The sequence below is a fragment of the Sceloporus occidentalis genome, unplaced genomic scaffold, assembly GCF_023333645.1.
Source record: "Sceloporus occidentalis isolate IW3139 unplaced genomic scaffold, rSceOcc1.0.p SCAF_24, whole genome shotgun sequence".
Classification (NCBI taxonomy): Eukaryota; Metazoa; Chordata; class Lepidosauria; order Squamata; family Phrynosomatidae; genus Sceloporus; species Sceloporus occidentalis.
The window spans coordinates 4189262-4214101 of record NW_028317004.1 but is presented as its reverse complement, the minus strand read 5'-3'; the positions used below and the strand labels follow the sequence as shown (position 1 = coordinate 4214101).

Here is a 24840-nt window from a genome sequence, read left to right as displayed (position 1 = left end):
ATGCCAGTGGCAGATAGATGATGTACATTGGCTGCATGCTATGTTATTGATTGGAGGACTGTAAAAGTGTCCAATATATCAGGGAGCCTTTTTTAGGTGTAGGACAAGAAAGTTGTAGGTGGGAAGACGACCAAAGGAGATGTGTGGATGCCTCGTGAACTGTTCCGGGTAAAGATGAACCAAGATAACAATAGTTGATGAAGAACTGGGAGACACCCATGAAACGCTATAAGCAATATGTATATCTTGTCATCCTCTACATACTTCACGAAACAACAGAAATACTGTTCGAGAATCCGTGTGAATGGAATACAAACAACAGGTTCAACTGGATAAGTAGTCCTTGACAGAAGGCATGACAGAAGCATGAGGTGAACTGGCTACCACGGTCTGAAGTGATGGTTTAGGGAAGGCCGTGGAGCTGGAAAATGTCTCTGATCAAGAGGGTAACTGTCTCAGCAGCATTGGGTAGTTTCTTGGTCCTGAACCTGTCTACTACAACCAATATGGTTGTGTATCCTTGAGCTGGCGGCAACTCAACTACACAGTCCATGGCAATGTCCACCCATGGGTGTGTAGGTATCACTAATGGATGCAGTAGTCTTGCAGGATTTCTGTCTGGGTTCTTTGATGGCGGCACAGATCCGACAAGAAGAAACATATGTAGCGATGTCTTGTCACATGGTGTGTCACAAAAAGCTTGCCCTGGTGAGCTCTTCTGTTTTCCTTAAGCCATCATGAACTAATAGCACAGTAGGGTGATGTAAACAAGGACCTGCCAGAAGGGCAGTCACACAAAGCTAGGTCATACACAGGAAAATCAGGAACATGGGTACGCATTTTTGTAGCCAGAGCAAAACACAAGGGCAATGGAATCCTGCAGGCTTATATAGGCCAGAGCAAGGCAGAGTTTCAAAGAACTGCCTACAGCACATACTTAAAAGCTAACAACCCTAGAGAAATGTCAAGTGTGGCTGTGAAATCATGACAACCTCTCTTTTGTTGGCAGGACATGGCCATAATGTGACAGCTGAAATTTTCTTTTTGTCCATCTGAAGGCTTTGGGGGTCAACTTAAATCTCAAGAACTCTACTGTGGTGGTCTTGAAAGTGCACTTCTCTAATCTGCTGTATAGGCCTTGTTCTCTAAGACAGAACATCTTATTCATATGTTGGCGATGTTCCTTCAAGAAAATACTAATATATGATATATAAATGTTATAATTAATGTATAATGTCTTTAAGGAAGTGCTGAAATGTGTCCGGAGCCTTACAGAGTCTTAAGCGCATTACTGTGTAACGGCCATATAGGGAACAGAAAGCTGTCATCCATTAGTTGCCCTTTTTACTTACTCTTACCAGATTGTAATCTCCTCTAAGGTCTATCTTGAAATAGATGTGGGCTATGCTAAAACGATCCAGCATCTCAGGTATTAACAACAACAGATATGTATTCTTGATGGTTATAGCGTTCAATTTACGGTAATTCTCAAAGGGACTTAACTGTCCTTTTCACCCACAATAAAAAAATGCCAGCCCCAGCAGGAGAGGTAAAGGGACACGTGAAACCTTTTTGGCAGGGTATCATTAATGTTTTCCTGTATAATTCCTGTATAATTCAGGTTCCCAATGAGGGTAAATATGTACATAAGGAACAGATGGATGGTTTGTGATGTCTCAACCAAGGAAGGCCATTTATATCATAATGTGGTTTATGACTATTTTCCATAGTGCACTGGGATTAATACGAATTTCAATTTTAACAACATTTCCCAATTGTGTTAGTTTGTACAAATCTCCAATAACGAGGGGGGAACCCAATACAGCAAACAAAAACAAAGCAAAAAGCTCTGAATTTTCGTTTACATTTGTTTTTATCACTCAACCTCATTCACTCCTTCATGCTCTTTTAAACTCTCACTCTCACTCATGTTCTCTCTCTTATACTCTCTCTCTGTGCCGTTTGCTTCTGTGTCCCTGTCTCCATGCCATGCATATCTGCTTCCTCTCTTGTATCTTCTTGTTCTTCTGTCTTCTTCTTTGTCTGCTGCTCCAAAAGGTATTCTTTCTTCATCCACTGGACATGGCCTCCCGATGAACTTTGCAGAAGTCCACAGACTGACCAGAATAATGCAGGTTCGCAGAGAAAGAGCGGTGCCGAAATACTTCTCATTCTCTATGAATTTGTGTTCATTTACTTTTGCAAAAGAGCAGTGCCTAAAAGCACACCCTCTCCACTGTTCATTCATTTGGGGAAGAGGGTTTACCTGGAAGCTCCAACCTTTATGTTTTTCTGCTGTTTGCATATAGGCATGGCTAGATCAAAAGGTTTGTACCGTGCAAGACATGGAAAAACAGTGGAGAAAAGTATATTTAACTGAGAATTAAACTGAGAATTAAACTGCAACAAAAAAGTGCTAGGTATGAATATTTGAGAAACAGCTATGATTAAACAAGTTATGGTTAGCAATTTTGGCAGCATTCAGAAAAATGTGGTTAAGGGTCAAAGTGAGTACTCGTGTTAAGCATTCAGGGCCCAATAAATCTAAAAGGTGGTGCTTATTAAGTATTAGCAAATGCAAACAAGCCAGAAAAGTAAGACTTTATTGCATTGCATAATATAATTTTCAGGGGTCCTGTGGATCTCAAGCTTCTGCTGCAAGGATGTTCTACATATCTACCACTCCCTAGTAAAGTGCATGTTGCATACATTAAGTAAGCATTCATTACATTAAGTTAAAGTACAAATCTCAGGGGTCCTGTCAGGAACTGGGTCCATACAGACAGCTGTAATGACCCAGAGTGCCCAAGGATTGTGTTCAGGAGTTATTGCGCAGTAGCGTAGTTGGACAGGGCCTGGTGCAGGGCGACTGCACTCTCCCAGGTGGGCATCTAGGGTTGTGTGGCCACATTCCAGGACCCTGACATAGCAGCAGATGTTGTCCATAACAATATGGTAATATCCTGCAGGCACCATGGAGCAGGCATGAGACATAGCACAACAGACAAATGTGCAGGATGCTGCAGGCTGGGAGTAGGGAAGCTAAGCAGAGAAACATAAGAAAAAAGCAAGCAAGGGGGACAGAGCGAGCAAGGGGGACAGAGTGAGCAGGGGGCAGGGAGACCAAGCAAGAAACATAGCCAGACAAGACATACATGTACATGACATAACACAGGACAGGGAACAAGAAACACAAGGGATGGAGCGAGGAGCTGAGATCCTCAGACGCTTCTCCTTTAAGCAAGGATAGGATATCTTAAACTGGGACATGGGGAGAGGGGAGAGGAACTGAGATCCTCAGATGATTCAGGGAAAAGAGGGCAAAGGTACATAAGAGACAGACACATGAGAACAGGACTAGCCTAGGACATGTGATAACAATTGGAGATTACGTTGCATCATATGGCCATAGTATGCTTAGCCCACCACTACGCCAAAGTACTACAATATTCGGTGGGGCCTAGCACCCTGCCTACTGAATTATTAATAAACTAAAACTAAACATTGAACCTAAACACAGAACCAAGAAGGACATACCTTTAGTCTGCAGACTGAGACAAACATAACAAACGGGTGGGGCACACACCTTATAAAAGAAACAGAGCTGAAGCAAAGAGCAAAACCGGAATCAAGGAATCAGAAGCACAGAACAGAGCATTTGGAAATCCAAGAATGGATTACAGCAAAGGGGAAACTCTAGTGAGATGGGGGGAAACTAGAGATAAGCAGCCCCCCAGCCTGAATGGGGCCTGACACAGGTACTGTCTCACATACTGACCCTCCCCTCCTCCCCGCACCCTGTCAGTATGGTCTCTGCATCTGCCTAGAGATCAGAGGAGACTGAAAATGACTGGGGAAGGTAAGTGAGCAGGTGGAGGGGCAGATACAAGGCAGGAGGAGGGTGCAGGAGGCACAAAGAAGACTGAGGTGTTTTTGCGGAATTTTAATTTCCGAATAAAAAATTTTTTGTCCAAAACTAAAGGGCAGGGATGGAATTTGTTGTCTGAAAACAAAACCAACTGTCAAGCTCTGTAGTAGAGGGGGATGATTTGGGGTTGTTTTGCAGCCACAAGACCTGGGGAGCTTGCAGTCATTGAGCCGGCCATGAACTCCTCTGTATACCAAAGAATTCTAGAGTCAAATGTGAGGCCTTCTGACAACTAAAGTTTGGCCGAAATTGGGTCATGCAACAGGACAATGACTCCAAACTAGGGCTGCAACAACTAATCAATAAAATCGATAATAATCGATAATGAAAATCGTTGCCAACGAATTTCATTATCGATTAGTTGAATCGATTTTTATCGATTATAAAATGAGGGTTTTTTCAGAGCAAACGCTCTGAAAAATACCCCTCATTATATAAACCGTTTCAGTGACTCACAGCAGCAGCTCCTACTTACCAGTCCCTCCCTGTAATCACTGTGACAACTGGCCCCGCCCCCTTCCTTCTCCCAGAAGGCCAGAACCACATGGCTGTGACACTCATCTAACTGTAAGTATAAAATTAATATTTGGGCTGCTGAAAGTTAGGGGAGGTGGGGGTTAATTTAGGGGCAGTTATGGTTAATGGGGTGTTTAGGGTTAATTTAGGGGAAGTTATGGTTAATGGGGTGTTTAGGGGCAGCTATGGTTAATGGGGTGTTTAGGGGCAGCTATGGTTAATGGGGTGTTTAGGGTTAATTTAGGGGCAGTTATGGTTAATGGGGTGTTTAGGGTTAATATAGGAGCAGCTGTGGTTAATGGGGTGTTTGGGGTTAATTTGAGGCAGTTGTGGTTAATGGGGTGTTTAGGGTTAATTTAGGGGCTGTTGTGGTTGATGGGGGTCTTTAGGGTTAATTTAGGGGATGCTGTGGTTAATGGGGTGTTTAGGGTTAATTTAGGGTAGTTGTGTTTGATGGGGTATTTAGAGTTAATTTAGGGGTAATTATGGTTAATGGGGTGTTTAGTGTTAATTTAATGATGAGGACTGAGGGTTAATTTAATAAAGTTAACTTAATTCGCAGTTAGAGGTAAAGGGGGGCAGACTAAGGGGAATCTAAATCCTGGGGGCAGTGAAGATTAACCCAGTACTTATTTATAAAAGTATGGTGTCAGTGTGATGCGAACAGGTCTGAGGGGACTATGAGATATCTGGGGGTATAAGGCATATCTGGGGAGGATGGAGAGACATATCTGGGGGTATAAGGCATATACGGTATATAAGGCATATGTAGGAAGGGCAGCGTGGCATGTCTGGGAGGCAGTGTGGCATGTCTGGGGAGGATGGAGTGGTGTATCGGGGGTATAAGGCGTATCAGGCACAGTGGCATATGTGGGGCTAGAGTGGAGTGGAATATGTGAGAGGCAGCGTGGCATATGTGGGAGGCAGCATGGAGTGGAATATGTGGGAGGCAGCGTGGAGTGGCACATGTGGGAGGCAGCGTGGAGTGGTATATGTGGGAGGCAGCGTGGAGTGGTATATGTGGGAGGCAGCGTGGCATGTCTGGGAGGCAGCGTGGCAAGCCTGGGCTCAAATGTGCATGTGGGAGGCAGCGTGGCATATGTGGGAGGCAGCGTGGAGTGGCATATGTGGGAGTCAGCGTGGCATATGTGGGAGGCAGCGTGGAGTGGAATATGTGGGAGTCAGCGTGGCATATGAGGGAGTCAGCATGGCATATGTGGGAGGCAGCGTGGAGTGGCACATGTGGGAGGCAGCGTGGAGTGGTATATGTGGGAGGCAGCGTGGAGTGGTATATGTGGGAGGCAGCGTGGCATGTCTGGGAGGCAGCGTGGCAAGCCTGGGCTCAAATGTGCATGTGGGAGGCAGCGTGGCATATGTGGGAGGCAGCGTGGAGTGGCATATGTGGGAGTCAGCGTGGCATATGTGGGAGGCAGCGTGGAGTGGAATATGTGGGAGTCAGCGTGGCATATGAGGGAGTCAGCATGGCATATGTGGGAGGCAGCGTGGAGTGGTATATGTGGGAGGCAGCGTGGCATATGTGGGAGGCAGCGTGGCATATGTGGGAGGCAGCGTGGAGTGGTATATGTGGGAGGCAGCGTGGAGTGGTATATGTGGGAGGCAGCGTGGAGTGGTATATGTGGGAGGCACCGTGGAGTGGTATATGTGGGAGGCAGCGTGGCATGTCTGGGAGGCAGCGTGGCAAGCCTGTGCTCAAATATGCATAAATTGGGGGGGCTGGTTGGGAAATAAAGACAAGAAATGCATTTTATCAGGTTTTTTTTTTTTATTCTGCGTTTGTATTTAACATCATTTGTTTATTAAATTATTTTAAATAAATGAAAAATGTACATTCATTTTTTTATCCGATTAATCGATTAATCGAAAAAATAATCGGCCAACTAATCGATTATGAAAATAATCGTTAGTTGCAGCCCTACTCCAAACACACCAGTAAATCTACAACAGAAAAAAATAAAGGTGTTACAATGGCCCAGTCAAAGTCCAGACCTCAACTCAATCAAAATGCTTTGGCAGGTCCTAAAGAGAGCTGTGCATAAAGGAATGCCCACAAAACTCAACGAACTGAAGCAACGTTGTAAAGTAGAGTGGGCCAAAATTCCTCCACAACGATGTGAGAGACTGATAAAGTTATACAGAAAAATATTATTTCAAGTTATTGCTGCTAAAGGTGGTTCTACAAGCTATTGAATCATAAGGTGTACTGTACTTAGTTTTTCACACATGGCTTTTCCATTTCGGCTTAATTTTTGTTTAATAAATCACCATCTGAGGTTGTATTTACATAATTTTGCTATATCATTTACATATGTTGATGTGTAAAACCATATAATTCAAAGAGTGTCTACTTCTTTACAGGATTGAAGAAATGAAGTTGAAGTAATAAGCGCACTGTTAACAGTGCACTTATGTCATTATATTGTAAATCATGATATAATTATACTGTCTACATCATTTAACTACATTCCAAAATTGTATCTTAAAGGTTATACAGTAAACAGCATTTTTATATAGCCCCATGGAAAGTGTTATTGAAATTTTGTGAAAATTAATAAATTAACATATTTTGTTTTTTTCTGAGGCTTTTGTGTAACTATTAAAGATATTCCATAGACTATGAAATATATATGTCACCTGGGATATTTTCAAATGGTTTTACAGAGCCCTGCAATATTATCTAACAATGGTCCCATATCTGTTTCAACCTTAGAATTGTATATTTGTATAATTGTACTATTTGCTTGATAGTTATTTTTATAGGTTTTTTTAATAACCTAGTATTTTGAAGCCATTATCTTTTTCTTTCCATGGTGCCATCTACGTTCATTTTTTAAAAATAATTTTCACTTGACTTTGTTGCAAGATGACAACTAGCAGGCTTTAGTTCTACAGTGGAACCTGTGAAAATGCTATCAATTATGGGTGCCTATGGTTGATTATAAAAGAATGGTTTACCAGGAGCTGATATCTCACTGTACAAAATGAGCATACAGTTTTCAGTACCATTATGATTTTCATACTTAATCCTGTAGCCCATATAATAATGCAACTTACAGAAAAGGGGCCTTGACAGAGCTAGGGGTGAGCTAAGTGGCAAATGTAATTTGGTTGATGGTTAAATGGCGGGGGCAGGGTTAGTATATATATTCATTAGTTTTCCAGGCCTGTTGTTGTCCCTCCCCTTGTTAGGGGTAGTTTTTTGAAGGTTCCCTCTTTTGTCACAGAGGAAGGGCTGGATAGATAAATTGGGGATAGAATGGGTTTTTGGTAGGGATTGGTTTGTTGGATATAAAGGTTGGTGTGGTAGCTTTCGTGCTGGTCTGTGGCTCTGAACCTGGAGATGTTGGGGTATCCATATAGTCCTGTTTGGAAGGACCCTGTAGATTTTTGGCACAGGCTCCTGTCCTCTGCAGCGAATGCGAGTGGAAGCACAGATGTGAAATTAATAGTTGGCTGCAGTTTGCTGGATTATGGATTGTTCCGGCAAGATATTGTCACTTTATTAAGTGGTATTGTGATGATTATATTTTTGTTGAGAGGTCATTGTTATGTACTGCGATAGAGGTGTTATTGTTTCATGGTGTGTTTGACAATGATTTTTAAGAATATATAAATTTTCATTATATTAAAGCTATGGTCATATATTTTCCCATCAATAAAGATGTTTGCGTTTTATAGGAGACTTGGGTGGTTTTTATTCCTTATCTTACCGTGCCCATATAGCGACTTTTCGCCTGTCATGTTAGTTCATTGTAAAAGCTTGGCTTGAAGTACTTCTGCAATGATAATTTGACAGTATTTCCAGCTTTCAAAATATCTTAGCTGAATGTTGAGACAACCTTTTAAAAGTAATAGATTATAAATTGTTTACCATTTTTGTGAACCAACAGGAAAGTAGAATTAAGCAAATGCAATTATATTACGTATATTATTAGAAAAATATACATAGCAAAAATAATGGGACTAATTAGTCTAAAGCTAATGCTTGTATATAAAGTCTACAATAAAAAATATGTAACCCCTAGTTGCACATGGATTTTTAAGCAGGGGATGTTTCATTTGAGGACTAAAGTTTTATAAATCAATCAAGAATTATTTTTTTAATATTAAATGCAGTGTCCATTAAGCTAGACTTTTTGTCTCCACATTTTATTACAAAATTATAGTTTGTGTTATTTTCATGTCCTTCCCATCTCATGTTATAAAAACTATCTGTTACTAAACATTAAAGGCATGTATTATGAACACATACTTAAGTCAAAGCTCTTGTTACTGCTCCCACAAAAAAACCTCAAAGAAACTTGGGTATACATGTAGACTAGGCAAATGCTTTTTTTATTTTAAATGAACATATTCATATCTACAAATTATAATATACTGGAAAAGAATACACCACCTACAGTCCCTATCAGTGTATTATAGCATGAACTGTTAAAATATTAACAATGCAAGTTTCTATAAAAGTGGAATCAAGACAAGAAAGTAACTATAAATTACAGTGAATTTTGATTTTACTTGCAATCTACATTTAGTCCTGAATCACAGAATGCTAAAGAGACTGTGTTTACAGGCAATGAAACGAGTTACCAGTTCATCAATTTACATAGAACTGCAGGTCAGCATAACTTAAAAGTACCGTATTTTTCGCTCTATAAGACGCACCTGCTGATAAGACGCACCTAGATTTTAGAGGAGAAAAAAAAGGAAAAAATATTTTGAGCTAAAAAATGGGCTATAAAAAAAGGACATCATCCTCCCGTCATGCCTGCACAGAAAAAAGCTGGTCAGACATGATGGGAAGTGTAGTTGGACTACAAGCGCCGTACTGCGCATGCGCCGGCGCCATACGTGACACGGCGCTTGCGTCAAATCCCCCCGTCCTCTCCATCCAGTCCGCCCTTAGCCGTCGCAACGGACCAGAGAAGAGGAGAGGCGGCGACAGAGGCGGCGGTCTCCAGATGAAGACCTCCCCTGGACGGCGAAGCGAGACAGAGACTGTCCGGGACACTTTTGGTGAGTACCGTATTGGCTCGGATATAGGCCGCCCCCGTATATAGGCCGCACCCTAAAAGTTTGGTGCTTTTTTAAAGAAAAAGTTTTTTTCTTTAAAAAAGCACCAAAAAACATACTGCCACTCTGCCCCCCCCCGCCCCCCGAGATATGCTGCCACTGTCCTCCCTCCCCGAGATACGCTGCCACTGTCCTCCCTCCCCGAGATACGCTGCCACTGTCCTCCCTCCCCGAGATACGCTGCCACTGTCCCCCTCTGCCCCCCCCTCCCCAACTTACCGGAGCAGACTCCCGGGTGTCTTGCGGGGCCGGCGGGGGACATCTACGCAATACAACTTCCGGTGCGGCACATCCGGCACCGGAAGTTGTATTGCGTAGACGTCCCCCGCCGACCCCGCAAGACACCCGGGAGTCTGCTCCGGTAAGTCCGCGGGGGGTGCAGAGGTAAAACGCATCCGCACGATGCGCTTAGACAACCTCCCGTGCCGGCACCCCCCCCGTGGGAAGTGCTGGCAGGGGAGGCTGTCTGAGCGTATCGGGGAGTAGGATGCAGGTCCCCTGCACCGCTGCGGGGGATCTGTATCCTAACCCCGCTGCCTGCCCGGGACTGCATGTCCCGGGCGTCGGGCGCTAGACCCCGAATATAGGCCGCATATAGACTTTAAAGTGGGGGAAAAAAGTGCGGCCTATATTCGAGCCAATACGGTATATCGTTGCCCCCCCCCCTCCCTGCCTGCATCTTCGCTCCATAAGACGCGGCTGATTTTTCATCCTACTTTGGGAGGAAAAAAACTGCGTCTTATGGAGCGAAAAATACGGTATGTATGTATGCATGTGAGTATCTATTCACACACACTATATGAAATATCTTCCAGGCAAAATAGTAGTTGTTTGAACTAGTAGGATGCAATTAATTTCAAGGTAATTCATGGAAATGGCTGCCCTCTAATGACTATTATTCAAATAAATCAATGTCTTTTTCTTGATAAATAAAAGGAGTCAAAATCCAAAAAAAAGACATTCAAGGTCAGTTAAACAGCCATGATAAATTGATTCCATTATAGCTGGGTTAATAATCACTTGAAATGCAGAGATACTTTTAAATAGATGCTGCATACTTAAAAATCTAGTGTTCTACAAAATATTTTTCAATCAGTCGTGTTTGTATAATTAAATGCCCTCAATCAGTAAAGCGAAGTCACTTCATAGTTCACTTTAGAATTAATATTAAATATAACATATTTGGATAAATTCAGCATTTTACTAGTTAACCTAAACTACAGTTGCAGATTATACAAATATTAAGAATATTTCATGTTTACAATGCTATAAAAATATAGCTATAAATATAACTCTTACCTATAAATAGTTGACTGTTAAGCTGCAAACGTATATGTCCGTCAGAAGGAGAAATATATGTTTTTTGTGGTAGTAGGTCCACTTGAAGAGATGATTCTTTTACATTTCTTTCTGCCCTCACATAGTGCCACTGATTGTCATTTAAATGAGTTGGAGACTGCATTATGACCTCAATTGGCCCATTCCCCACGTCAAATGAAAATACCACTTCCGTTGGAGCTGAAAATTAGATGCAGAGAGTACAGTAACCTTTCTTCTAACACGATAGTATCTAATTCATTAACCAGTAATGAAACACATTCACAATAGCAATTCATTCTTTCCTCTGCCAATTGAGATATTTAGATTTAAAATGATGTTTCCAAAGCATTAAACTGAAAGGTAGAAGTCACAAAGGGCACTGGCCCACCAACCATTTGCCCAATGTGCTGATGACTAGTCCTGGTCTGTGGTTGCTGAACCAAAGGTCAGCATATATTTTGCCTCGTAGGAGTGCTAAAACTCAGAGTCCAGTAAACTTTTTTCTGAGCAATACCTAGTAAAAACACAAAGACTATGAAGGTAGATTTTTTTCAGTTCAAATCTAAGTGTCTCATAATATTCCCTTCTGTGGATTTTAATCAGTTACACTTATTTCTATTGATAAATGGAAACCATAAAACTATCACTATATTTTTTCTTACAGTATTCCACTATGATTATGTGTTTAGGTTTTATTTTCATGTAATTGTGCCCGGATTTATGAAGACTTGTTTCTGATTAAAGTATTAGAGGAATACTTAAGAAGGAGCTGTTAACACTTAAGAGGGTGTTAACACTTTGTGAATTCCTTGGGGGTGGAATCACTAACATTTTATCATTGATGTAAAAATATTATTTATTGAAATAACTAATCTTGGTATAAAAGAAATAACTATAAGTTTACTTTTGAAGTGCAACATAATTTTGCCAGGAACTGTTTACTAACTTATTTACATACAGGTGACAATGCTCAAATGTAATGTAATTCAGCAATTCAATATATTTCAATGTAAGATAGATGTTATAAGCAAATTAGAATTTATGATAATTTAAGATTATGTCAGATACATAAAACTGATAATGTAAACAGAGTGATATGTAAAATAATAAAAATATTAAGTTATTTAGTATTATAGACTTCAAAAGGACATTTTCACCAAAGGCCACTCAACATTAGAAAAATTAAAACGCAACATACATTGCAATTCTATTCGAATAAAATCTTTGATTCCAAGATTTTCCAAAAATAATCCAGAGGGTGATGTAGTCTTGAAGAAGAAGGATATGTCTGCACTAAGTTCTCCCTGAAGTGTGGGGAAGTGAAGATATGATGATACTGTAGCAAAGGAGACTGAATTCCAAAAACTTCCTAAACAAATAGAGAGGAAGAAACATTGAAATATTCACTACATATTTTGCCATTTTACTCTAACGCTACATAACAATTTAGTTTTATGCATTTGCAAGTTGATGAGAATCTGTTTAAGATTATGCACCTTTACCAGGCTTTTTTTTATATATATGATTTTATTTTAATAATCTGCAATCATTATTCTGTGTCTATACGAGATTAATTGCCATTTCTAGACCTACTCATCAGTAGGCAGTACAGTTTTTTTTTTTACAAAATATGCACTAGATACTAGGCATAGTATTTTCATTTACTTCATTTTTTTATTATGGCTGTAGACTGGTATATATAACATGGTCCCATTGTACACTGCTGTGGAATATGGTGGTACTATATAAATCAATTTATAAAAATCAATACACAAGAACAACTGGATTGTTATACTTAGATGTGAAGAGGTGAAAAATGAAAATGTGAATATGTTTCTTCAGAGCCTCATCCTTGAGCGTTTTCTGCCTTAATTTCGTAACACCAACTTGACACCAACAGTTTCTGCTCTTATTTAGAAATTGAACCCCATATCTCATAAAAACACAGCCATATAATCTCCAGCTTTCGATGCTAAACATGAGATTTAACTAGCACCCTATTCATTTGTGATGATCTTTTTAACTCTTTAAATTATAACACATCCTATATAAATAGTTGACATAGTTATATATATATTTAAAAAACATAGCAATATTATGAAGTAGCAACAACTGTGAATGTACAAAACAACGTTTTGAATTGAATCTTGAGTTTGCAAGCGTGCCATGTAATTAAACCCATCATTTAAGCAAAATAAGAGATGTATGCCTAGTTCAGTAATTATAGTAAATACCCATGCATAACTATACAGCTACTGTAGTTTAAATGATTTAAAGATTCTTTGAACACCAAACAACATTTAATTAATAGAAACGACTCAGTTGGTGAAACATTCAGTTGATAACATATATTTGCAACAGATTCAAGGTTAAATCTGCTTTTTATGAGGGGCATTGGGTTGCATTCACATCCTATTTAGAAAACATTGTTTGTCATTCCGCTAGTGGGTAGCAGGCAGATGTCCCATAACCTATGAAAACTAAACTACAATCCCACTACCCAAGGCTGTGGACAAGAGATTTATTATAATTCGTTACTGACATTATACATTTTACTGCTTTTGCCAAAGTTTAACATAACAAATAGTGGAAAATGTGCAAATAAATCAGGATATCAAATTATATAATTATAAAATTGTAATAAATCTGTATTATACTACTATAAAAACATGTAAATACTTAAAGGCATTTAACAAATTACAGAAGGAAAGTTTATTACAAATGAAAATGTTAGAACAATATGTCATAGATTAAAACTAGAGGGTTAGAGATTTAGCTATAATGTAAGTAAGAGTGGTAGAGAAGGTGGTAGATAAATGAAACAGCCTCCCAGCAGAAGTAGAGGCTGACACAGTAAGGAAAATGAAACTTGTTTTTGAATAGGCATAAAGCTATCAGATGAGACCAAGGACCGGTTAAGGTCTGAGTCTTTGCAGTAGGAAATTAGACTATATAGGTCAAATGGTTCTACCTTCAAACTCAACATTTCTAACCATCATAAGTTGGCCAAAAGTTGTGAATTTTCCTCTGCTTTGACTAGAAAAGAGAAAAAAACAGAAGAGCAACAGCCAACAAATACAACTCACATATCATTAATAGGGAGAGAGGGTGGATGTGCCTGTCTTTAAGATCAAGGTGGGATCTTTCCTTCAACCATGTTGCGCCCACCCATCCAATAGAGGAACTGCTGGCAAGCCCACACTGCTGCTTAGGCCATCAGTCATATTACCACTTTCCTAACGGTCCAGTGGGCCCAGTTACAGGTCTAACATAGATAGTGACAGTATCAAAATTAACATAGAGCCCAATTTACGAATAATCAATCTATGTTCAGCTAATATAATTTGCAAAGCAACAGATGTTTTTACTTGAATATTAATCATTTAAGCTAATAATTATCAATCTGCTGAGTTATTTGATTGCAACAGTTGCACATGTTCGACAGCCCAGCAGTCAATTTGTAATATTCTGCTAGGGGATACCTTCTTTAAATGCATGTAGCTGAACAGTTTCATCTTAAAATGTAACTGACAATGTGCCACTGTGGATGAAGAACACCTGAGTCAGCACCTAAAAGCTACAATAAAAGAGATAGTTATAGTTTATGAGAGGCCAAATTACAAAGCACCCTTCCATTGTACAAATGCCTTCCTACCAATATCTACTTAAGCATGTCTAAAAAAAAACCTGTTTAATAGTGATTCATGTGTATGCTAATAATGACATTCAATTACAATAAATGAAGCATACATATTAATATATATTAATGAAAAATATGTGTTCTGTAGTAAAATTGTAATACATTGCAAAATGTGGATGTGCTACTTCAGTGCAAGACATATTTTATATAAAAATATCACTATAGCAGCTAATGGAGTGGTACTGACCAAGCTACAACTTATATTTGAAACACATGATGTGATATGTCTTTAATCCAAACTGGACACAGTTTGGTTGCAAATCTGAATGTATATTTTGGTCTGAAAAATGTTTAAGACGTCTTGTGTCGCTAATAAAATTTATGTTTAAAAAATGGGCTTCTTTTTTACTTCACAAGGGTACAAGGTTCACTTATTTGTTGAATAACTCCAACTAAAGAAATCAATGTATAACTAATGTATAACCGTAACCGGTTTTATGCTTCTAGAGACATATTGCAGTTATTCTGCCATATGATTGAGGATTACATCTGTAGAAATCTAAGATGTGCACTAATACAGCAACACAATGTACTTACATGTGCATAGTCCACACAATTACCTAGATTTATAAACTACAGTCATCACCATACCTGGGAACTTCCTGGTAATGCTGGTTTTAACCTTAAAGGTAAGCTGAAACAGGGCCGAACAGGCACAACTGCACGTGTGGGAGAGGGCAGAAAAAGTGGCACAAAATATCCCCCTAGAGAACTGGCAACCACCTAAAATGGGCCAGGTGTAGTCAATGCACAATAACACCTAATCTCAAATATGTTCAACTTGATGCAACTTGATACAAGTTAGTAAACAGCCTATACCCTTAATTAAAGGGTCACTCCAGTCATCATATTCACTTGCAAATGCATGGAGGGATGATGCAGAACCGCATCATGCATTTGTCTCTTTCCCCACCCTCAGCTCTTAAGCTCAGAGGGGATGTGTTTGGCTGTTCGGATCCAGTGCTTTCTTGTAATGAGAACTTACAAAGTACCTTTATATGCATTACTCATTGGTGGGGCTGTATTGGATACTTAAGTGTCCATTTACTGTAAACTACTTATTTATTAAAAAAAGGGGTTTTTTTTCGTACAAGCCAGTAATCTGTAATGTGCAATGAATCTAAATGCCCATATATAGTTTTCTTAGCCATGAAACAATAATAAAAAAGGTAATCTTTCTTAAATTCTGCATACAATTTTCTTTTCAAAATGGCTTTTGTATTGAATTAAAGTCTGTTTTAGAATATTTAAGGCTACTTTTAAAAGGCATTTCATTTTTTTATTCCTTTAAATGAGGGCACTGTTACTATTTTGATATTCCAGTGGATTTTTTCCTCTAAAGAGTTTATTTCAAGGACTTTTGATGTAAAACTGGTTGACTTTTGATCTGGTTTTATTTAAGAACATGACTCATCGTCTGCTAATTGCTTCTTTGCCCTATATTTGGCTGCATCTGAACTGCTGCTACACTACACATTTACATTCGGAATACAGAATAAATGAATAATATTAAAGAAAGAAATCTTTTTAACTTTAGTGTCATAAAGGTAACCAGTGCCAGATACACATTAGATGTATTAGACAAGGCCATGGCAAAAAAAAAGAGAAAGTAAAGGAAAAAGAAAGAGAGGAAAAAACAGAGTGTTTCATTCAATGAATTGTTTAAAAAGAATGTTAAAATCATGCTCTCAGGGCATATAGTCTAATAATAAGCAATAAATATTCAGCCTCGTGTGCATGTTTAGTGAATGTAATTTTCTGAAAGAGAAGACTACCTTCAATTTAACCCCTTCATTCCCCTATAGACGTACCGGGACGTCCAAAAAACACCCACAAAGAAACCCCTATGGACGTCCCGGTACGTCCAGCCCTTCGTGCAGCGTCAGGGACACATCCCTGCCGCTGCACGGGAGACCAGGCTGTCATTTGACAGCCTGGACTCCCCCCTGGCAGCAGAAGCCGGCATCGCCGGCTATCTGCTGCCCGATCTCCCGTAACAGCTTCCGGCATGAAAGCCGGTAAGCTGTTACGGTTGAAAGTTTGCAACTGCGCGATCGGGCATTCCCTTCCGGGTTGCGTCACTGCTGACGTAACCCGGAAGGTCATCGGAAGACAGGATATCCCCAGCCCTCCGATGAGGCACAGGGACGCTGCGATCTTTATGCAGGTCTGTGAGGACCTGCATAGAGATCACAGTGTGATCGGTGCAGGGGGATCGCGGGGAGGGGAGTGAGAAACCATCTCTCTCTCTCCCCCTCCCGTCCTGAAACGGAAAAGCTGGAAAAAAAAAAGTTAATTCATTTAAAAAATAATATTAAATAAATCATTAAAATAATAATATAAATAATACAAAAAAAATGTATAATGTGAGCTGTGATGTCATTGTGACATCACTGGCATGTTCAGGAGGTCCCTAGGAGGACCTCTAACCATTTCTGTGTTAAAAAAAATATATAAAAAAAATAATAAAAAAATTATTAAAAAACCTTACTTCCCATTGCCCTAGCATAACATCTAGCCAGTATAACCCTTCTTCCCCGTTCACAACCTCCAAACCTGTTAAGTTTGTACACCTTATAGTATGCTCCCTGGTGCTGGGAAAGTCTGGAAAATCTATATAAATTAGGTATGTCTGAAATCAGGACACCTGAATTGATAAACTTGGAGGGGATTTTCCATCACTTTACCTAATTTTGTGAGGATTCAGAGGGAAAATGTAAAAAAAAATTAGTTTATTTTTCTAATCTTCGCTAGTTTTTACTAAATTTCTCATTCTAAATTTTCAGGTAATCATCCAAATATGGTATCAAACGAAAGCTCTATCTCTCCTTGAAAAAACAATATATAGTTTATATGGGTACACTATTCACAGGAAAAGAGAATCATCGCTAAACCGACATACCCCATAAATGGCAAAATTGCTCTGGGCTTTGAGGTACCAAAAACCCCTGGGATTGAAGGGGTTAAAATCACCACATGTCTAAGCAGATCTAAGCAACCCTCTGGGCAGCTAATCAAAATCAAATAACGTATTGTCCTGAGTATAGGCCATGCTCTTGCTCTCTCACTCTCTTTCTCAATTTCTCAACGAGGAAGAAGCTGTCAAGGTGACTCTGCTCTTTTGCCGAAGTACCTCAAAATGACCGAATATTGCAGACAGATTTGCAGAGAAAGAGGGGTGCAGAAACAAGCCTCTATAATTGAGACAATACAGTAATTGAACTATTAGGTTCAATTTAGCTAAGATAGTTGTACAAATGTGTCCAGAGCCTCTTGATACAAACGGAATCTAATGCAAGACAAATGCAACCTTTACATTTACATATAAAGCGAGCCCACTAAACAAAGCGTATGAAAGTACAGTCATGTTTATCCTCATATTTTTTACTGTTCTCGCTAAGTTGAGTTTTGTCTGAAGATTCTTCTGGTGTATTGTGTCTGTTGTCATTTAACATATTTATTTCTATATTTACTTCATCTAGTGCAGGCCTGGACTGGCCATCGGGCACACCGGGCATTTGACGTAGGGGCTGATGGAGCTGCAGCTCCAGTCCCCTACCTTAAAATAGGCCCAGTCAGGACTGGACTGACTGGGCCTATGCGGCCATCCTTAACGCAGGGCAAAAGAGGCACCTGCCCCTTAAGCCCGCAGCAACTGTGACCGGGCCTGCCACTCTACTAGCGGGCACGCTACTTACCTTGCAGACGTGCGCAAGAAGCGTCTCTTCTACCGCCAGGGAGCCGCAGGAATCCAACGGAGTCACGTTCGTCACATGACCCTGCTGCGCGTCTGCTTCCCCAGTGCAGTAGAACAGGTTGTCCGTGGAAGTCTGCGAGAGGCGCGTACATCATCAGTTCAGGTAAGGGGGGGGGAGGCTGTATGAAGGAGTATGTGAGATTGAGGGAGTGAGTGAATTAATGTTTGTGAATGGGTATATGTAAATGAGTATCTGAATGAGGGAATTAATGAGTATCAATGTATGAATGAATATCTGAATGAGTGAATAATTATCTGTGACATAGTGAATGAATATGTGTCTGATAGCATGGATGTGTAAGGGGGGGGGCAAAGATGCCACAGGCAGTCTGTTTTGGTAGCAAAGATGCCACAGGCAGTCTGTTTTGGTAGCAAAGATGCCACAGGCAGGCTGTTTTGGTGGCAAAGATGTCACAGGCAAGCTGTTTTAGGGGCAAAGAAGCCACAGGCAGGCTGTTTTGGGGGCAGCGACCATCACATAAATCAATACCAAAGTGAAACCGTCCGTGGAAACCTTCCGGATGTGGGTGTCAGTGTGGCAGAGCCTGTCCTGTTGTGTGTGTGTTTGGGTGTTGGTGTGGCAGGGCCTGTCCTGGTGTGTGTGTGTGTGTGTGTGTGTTTGGGTGTCGGTGTGGCAGAGCCTGTCCTGGTGTGTGTGTATTTGGGTGTCGGTGTGGCAGAGCCTGTCCTGGTGTGTGTGTGTGGGTATCAGTGTAGCAGAGCCTGTCCTGGTGTGTGTTTGTGTATGGGTGTTGGTGTGACAGAGCCTGTCCTGGTGTGTGTGTGTATGGGTGTTGGTGTGACAGAGCCTGTCCTGATGTGTGTGTGTGTTTGGGTGTCGGTGTGGCAGAGCCTGTCCTGGTGTGTGTGTTTGGGTATTGGTGTGACAGAGCCTGTCCTGGTGTGTGTGTCTGGGTGTCAGTGTGGCAGAGCCTGTCCTGGTGTGTGTGTTTGGGTATTGGTGTGGCAGAGCCTGTCCTGATGTGTGTGTGTGGGTGTCAGTGTGGCAGAGCATGTCCCGATGTGTGTATCTGGGTGTCAGTGTGGCAGAGCCTGTCCTAGTGTGTGTGTTCGGGTGTCAGTGTGGCAGAGCCTGTCCTGGGGTGTGTGTTTGGGTGTTGGTGTGGCTGAGCCTGTCCTGGTGTGTGTGTACGAATACAGAAAAGAACCCCAGCACTCCAATCAGCTTCCAATCCTTAGGTAACTTTATTCAGAGAAAGCAAAACAAAAAAAGCAACTTTTCGGCCAAACAGGGCCTTTGTCAAGCTCAAAAGGCCCTGTTTGGCTGAAACGTTGCTTTTTTGTTTTGCTTTCCCTGAATAAAGTAACCTAAGGATTGGAAGCTGATTGGAGTGCTGGGATTCTTTTCTGTGTTCGTATACTTCAAGAGGGTTTATGCTGTCCCTTTTTTCCTGCTAGCACCCAGCTTATTGGGAGTTGAGTGCTGAACCATTTTTTTCTTTTTTAACTGTCCTGGTGTGTGTGTCTGGTGTTGGTGTGGCAGAGCCTTTCCTGGTGTGTGTGTTTGGGTGTCGGTGTGGCAGGGCCTGTCCTGGGGTGTGTGTCTGGTTGTCGGTGTGGAAAAGCCTGTCCTGGTGTGTGTGTTTGGTTATCTGTTTCCTTAATTTACAGTAGGAACTATTTCATTTTTACTTATCCAGAGATAAATGCCCTCCTGAATTTGTAGTGACTCCAGGGGACAAAACATTCAAGGACCTGAAATCATTTAGTGGAAAAGATAAGGTATTGTGTTATTTACAATTTATATTGTTTATTTCAAGGATTAGTCGCACTAAATTGTTCCCATGTGTGACTAATGTTCCCATGTTGAATGACCAAGTATTATGTATGTGTATGTACATATATGTTTTTTCATAAAAATGGGCTGCTCAGTCTGAAATGCCCGGGCCTATTTTTTTTCCCAGTCTGGGCCTGATCTAGTGTGTTATTCATTTAAGACCTGGAGATCTCAATTAAGTGCTGACACGTAGCTCCACATTACTTTTGGAGCCTATTTTGTCAGTGGAATCACTATCACTAATTATGTAGATTCTATTTACAGTTTTACAAGATGTATTCTTTGACCTAACAGGGCCACTTCAGTACATCCAGATCTCCCCCCCCCGTGGTGTGGTTTGAGTTCAACTGCTGTCAGAGTCTACTGAACTGAAAGTTGGTTTCAGCTTCTCTCATGCATCATAGAGCAGCCATCAAAACAGAATAAGTGCTTTGCAAGTACTTTCATTTGCATTGTTAAAAAAAAATTAATTTATGAAGGAGCTGCAAAGTTGCAGCTTCTGACTCTCTCTGTGGTCAGATCCTCACCATTTATTGAAGCAGCCAATCAGTGGTAGGAAAGTACTCCAATTTAAATCAATGTTAGTGCTTCCCACCTATGCTTGTCCACAGGGTCTGGATGAGAAGCAAAGGGGTCTGGATGAGAAGGATTTATATTGTAAATGTCTGTATATTTATTAAAATGGCAACTGATGCCATCAAAACCTTTAGCTGAGACCAGCTTTAGCTAATCATTTTCTCTTCACCTCATCCACCCTTACAAAGGCTATGTGAATAAATCAAGAACTGTCAACTACATAACAAGAGGAGAGAAAGAAGATACTGGGGTAGAGGATAATAATTTTGAGAAAAGAAAGTTATACACACAAGGTAGATTTTCATTACATATATCTTATCACATATATCCTTTAACATGGTTTTTTTTTTTTGCAGAAAAATACAGGATTAGGAATAGATCTTCTTTAAAGCACCATAAAGAATCTGACCTTTAAGTCCACCCACTTTGGTATAGTAAGAAGATTTAAGAAAATCTCTTTATAAAGAAAAGGATGGGAAATCAAGCGTTACTTAAGTTAAAGCAATACTCAAGAAATGGTTAGTGACAAATATGCAGAGGTGCAGTTAGATATTCTTGTATGTTATGCACTAGTTTTAGCAGGCATAGACTGAAGCATCTTACTGTTAAATCAGTTACACAAGGACTGAACCCTCCGGGCAAATTACTGTATATCTATTCTCTTAAGATTCAAAATGCATCACATTTACTCCATACAATTTGAGTAATTTTTGAAGAATCTACATAAAAAATCTATTTTACAAACATCAGGGAATGAACACTACAATGTGATTGTTTTGCTGGGGGTGACTTGTTTTAAAAAGCATTATGTAAAGCTAAAAAGTGCACAGATAATTAATTAACTTTAGTAGTTGATTTAATTTGTATACAAAATAACACTGGAACACTACATGTTTTAAGACTTAAACAACATGTATAAATTACATATTAAAAACGATATATGAAAAAATACATATTAAATTATTTCTTAATCATGATCTTTACACATTCCTGCTTTTCCAAACCATTACAGAATTAAAATATAATCCAGAAAGAAAAATATGTTAACAAACATGTCATGCAATCCATTTTGCATTGATAAAAATAATACACAACCCAAAATATTCTATCATCCATTCCACAATGATGTTACTTGATGGTACCAGTTTTTTTTAAAAAAAACAAGTTGTTATGAGTGGTATAGGAATACAGTTTTTTTAAAATAACCTTTTTTTGTACAGAGAAGGGAAAGTATTGTTATTCTTTAGTGTGGAATATTTAAGTGCATCTATTATCTAATTGCTTCATATGACAATGATTCAACGTAGAAAGCCATACAATTTCAGTCTTATTTTTTTTTATACACATATTATTCATGAAAAAATAACCATCCATATTCAACAGTATGTGACAGCAATCGAGACAATATACCAACACACCAATATATACCATATTTGCTCGATTATAAGACGTCCCTGATTATAAGACGACCCCCCAAAATCTGAATATTAATTTAGGAAAAAAAGAAAAAGTCTGACCCTATAGGAAATTTTTTTTACTAGTAAATAATAATTCATGTCTATTTTTTTTTTGTTTTTAATTTCCTTTTATTTATCAACCTGCCCCCAGTTATGCTCATCTGCCGCCAGTTATGCACATCTGCCCCCAGGCATGCCTTATACCCTCCTATATGCCACTCTTTCCCATGTTATGCCCTTTTGCCACTCTGGCATATAAGGGGTGTTACACTATAAGCAGGTGTGTGGATATATATGTATATGGACGCGTGTATGCGGGTGTATGGATGTGCATGTGTGTAAATATGCATATGTATGTATGTGTGTGCATATATATATATATATATATATATCATGGTTTCTGCTAATACTAGTTAAATCAAGATGCATGGGAGGTGGCCGGGAATGATAAATATTTGGGAAACCTTTTGTCTTAGTTTAGATGACACTGATATGCGTGATGAAGGGTGTGTGGAAGAAAGACAGGTTTTCTCATGAAATAGATTGAATCAGGTCAGGAGATCTTTGGGTTTTACTGCCCCATTATTGTAAAGACCCCAGGGTGTGGTGTTGGCCAAAGGGAATAACTTCAAAAGGTAACTACAGCAACCACAGGGTCCAATCAGGGATCTCCCCAGTAGACTCAGTTGGGACCCTCTAGTATATCAAGGGACAGGTAGTGAAAGTAGAGAAGAGGAGATGAGGAGAGAAAGTAAAGAGACAAAGGAACATCACTAACCTGGAGCTCTCAGGGAAGGTAACTATGAACATGCATGTTTGAATATTGTAAATAGGAACTTATATATATGTATTTGTTGTAAGTGTGTCAATTAATGTGGGGATTATTGTTATTGTACTGTATTTTGTATTGTTTTATATTTGGAACGTTCTAGTAAAAGTTTGTATTGTTGTATCATAGCCGCATTGTGGATTCTTTGATATCCTGTTGTTGTTTCCAAAATATTCTGTTGCATTCTGGAAGAAGCGAAAGTTTTCAGTTCAAACCTTAAAAGTTAGAAGAGATAGAACAGGGATTGTTTAACTTAATAAGCCAGTGGGTGGGTTTATCGGTGCATATTTCATAAGTGTATCCATATACCCATTCACCTGGATAAGTGTAGTTATTGTAGCTAGAAAACACATTAGCCTTCAGGAGATATATCCGAATACATATTGTGATTTCATTGATATGTGTTTGGATGTATCTGTTGTTGGATCAGTGGTAATCTTAAGCACATAACACATTCATAAGTCTTTTAGATGGTATGCTGTAGATAAAGCATTAATCCATCTGATTGATATTTTAATAACACAATTCCCTAGTTCCCTCAAAAGAAAACTTAACAGGGGTTAAAAGGCATATCATGGGACAGAGTGGCATATAGGGGGACACTTACATACCCAGATACTAATATACCCACCCAGACACTTACCTACCCACTGAGACACTTACCTACCCACTGAGACACTTCCCACCCACTCTGACACTTACCTAACCACCGAGACACTTACCTACCTACCCAGACACTAATATACCCACTCAGGCACTTCACTCACCGCGATGCCTCAGCAGGCGCTTGCTGCAGCTCCCACGGGATTTCAGCATGACGCTGTGTGACCCCGCTAGGCCCCGCCTCCTCCAGAAAATTGAAGAGGTCTACCGGATCTGCTTTGGGACGGCACAGTGCCGCCGGGTCCCGGTCCTGCAGCAATCTCCCCAACCGGCTCTGCTTCCCCAGAGTGGGCGGGCTATCCCGGGAGCAGGAAGGTACGCGCGTATGCAACCTCGGCTGCTGCCGGCACTTTCGCCGGCGCTCGGTGATAGACGCCGGCAGCAGCTGAGGTTACCGCATAGGAGGATCCAGGTCCCCTGCAGCGATGCGGGGGATCTGGATCTTAGTCTAATAGTCAGACCTCATTTGAGGTCTGATTAGAAGACGACCCCGATTACAAGACGAGGGGTATTTTTCAGAGCATTTGCTCTGAAAAAAACCTTGTCTAATAATCGAGCAAATACGGTACTTTCTCTAAGGAAAAATACTGTATAAATTAAATTCTACATGCCTTTTACCTTTCTTAATCCTAAAATCTCATACCACTTGGGGATCCCTGCAATAAAAATGTTTGGTAGTTGGTTTTAAAGAATTTGCATACACCACATTTATCCAAATGAATATATTCATTTTACACATGTTCACAAATAGAAAAATAAACTTACTATCACCCCAGCAAAGTAGAGGCCCAACTTTGTAAGCAGCTTCTGAATGGACTCTATCGGTGTCTGTTATGACGATTTGCATAACTGGTAGATGATCTTTACTAGTAAGGAATCCTGTGTCATTTGACCTAGAAAAGGTAGATACCCATTAGTCATTCAAAGCAAAATTACCATTGTAGTTCTCAGTTTGGCAGCTTCACTTACTATTTTATCTTTTTTGAGTTGATTAAAACAAATGTAGGTTGCATATAAAGAAATATTTTTGGCTTATAAACAAGTAACACCAAGACAAGTCACAGATTCCCTGTGAAATGAACACATATAATATCTTTTCCTAATGTTTCAGTTATATAATTTATATTTCACTCCACTATATTTCTGAACTTAGTTTTTGGTATTTTGTTAATCAAATATTATTGTTTATAGTATAAACCATAAATAGA

General features: G+C 39.9%; 1 protein-coding gene across 1 annotated transcript in view; it reads right to left on the bottom strand.

Annotated features, from left to right (window-relative positions):
• LOC149300530 (contactin-associated protein-like 4) overlaps nucleotides 1-24840 on the bottom strand; it is a 144203-nt gene that overhangs the window by 19168 nt on the left and 100195 nt on the right. Inside the window, exons 16-18 of the mRNA XM_089485026.1 lie at nucleotides 24398-24525; nucleotides 12051-12221; nucleotides 10832-11050 (exon numbers count right to left, since the gene is read on the bottom strand). Of these exons, the coding sequence (XP_089341152.1) occupies nucleotides 10832-11050; nucleotides 12051-12221; nucleotides 24398-24525 (518 nt within the window). The remainder of the gene's footprint in view (nucleotides 1-10831; nucleotides 11051-12050; nucleotides 12222-24397; nucleotides 24526-24840) is intronic.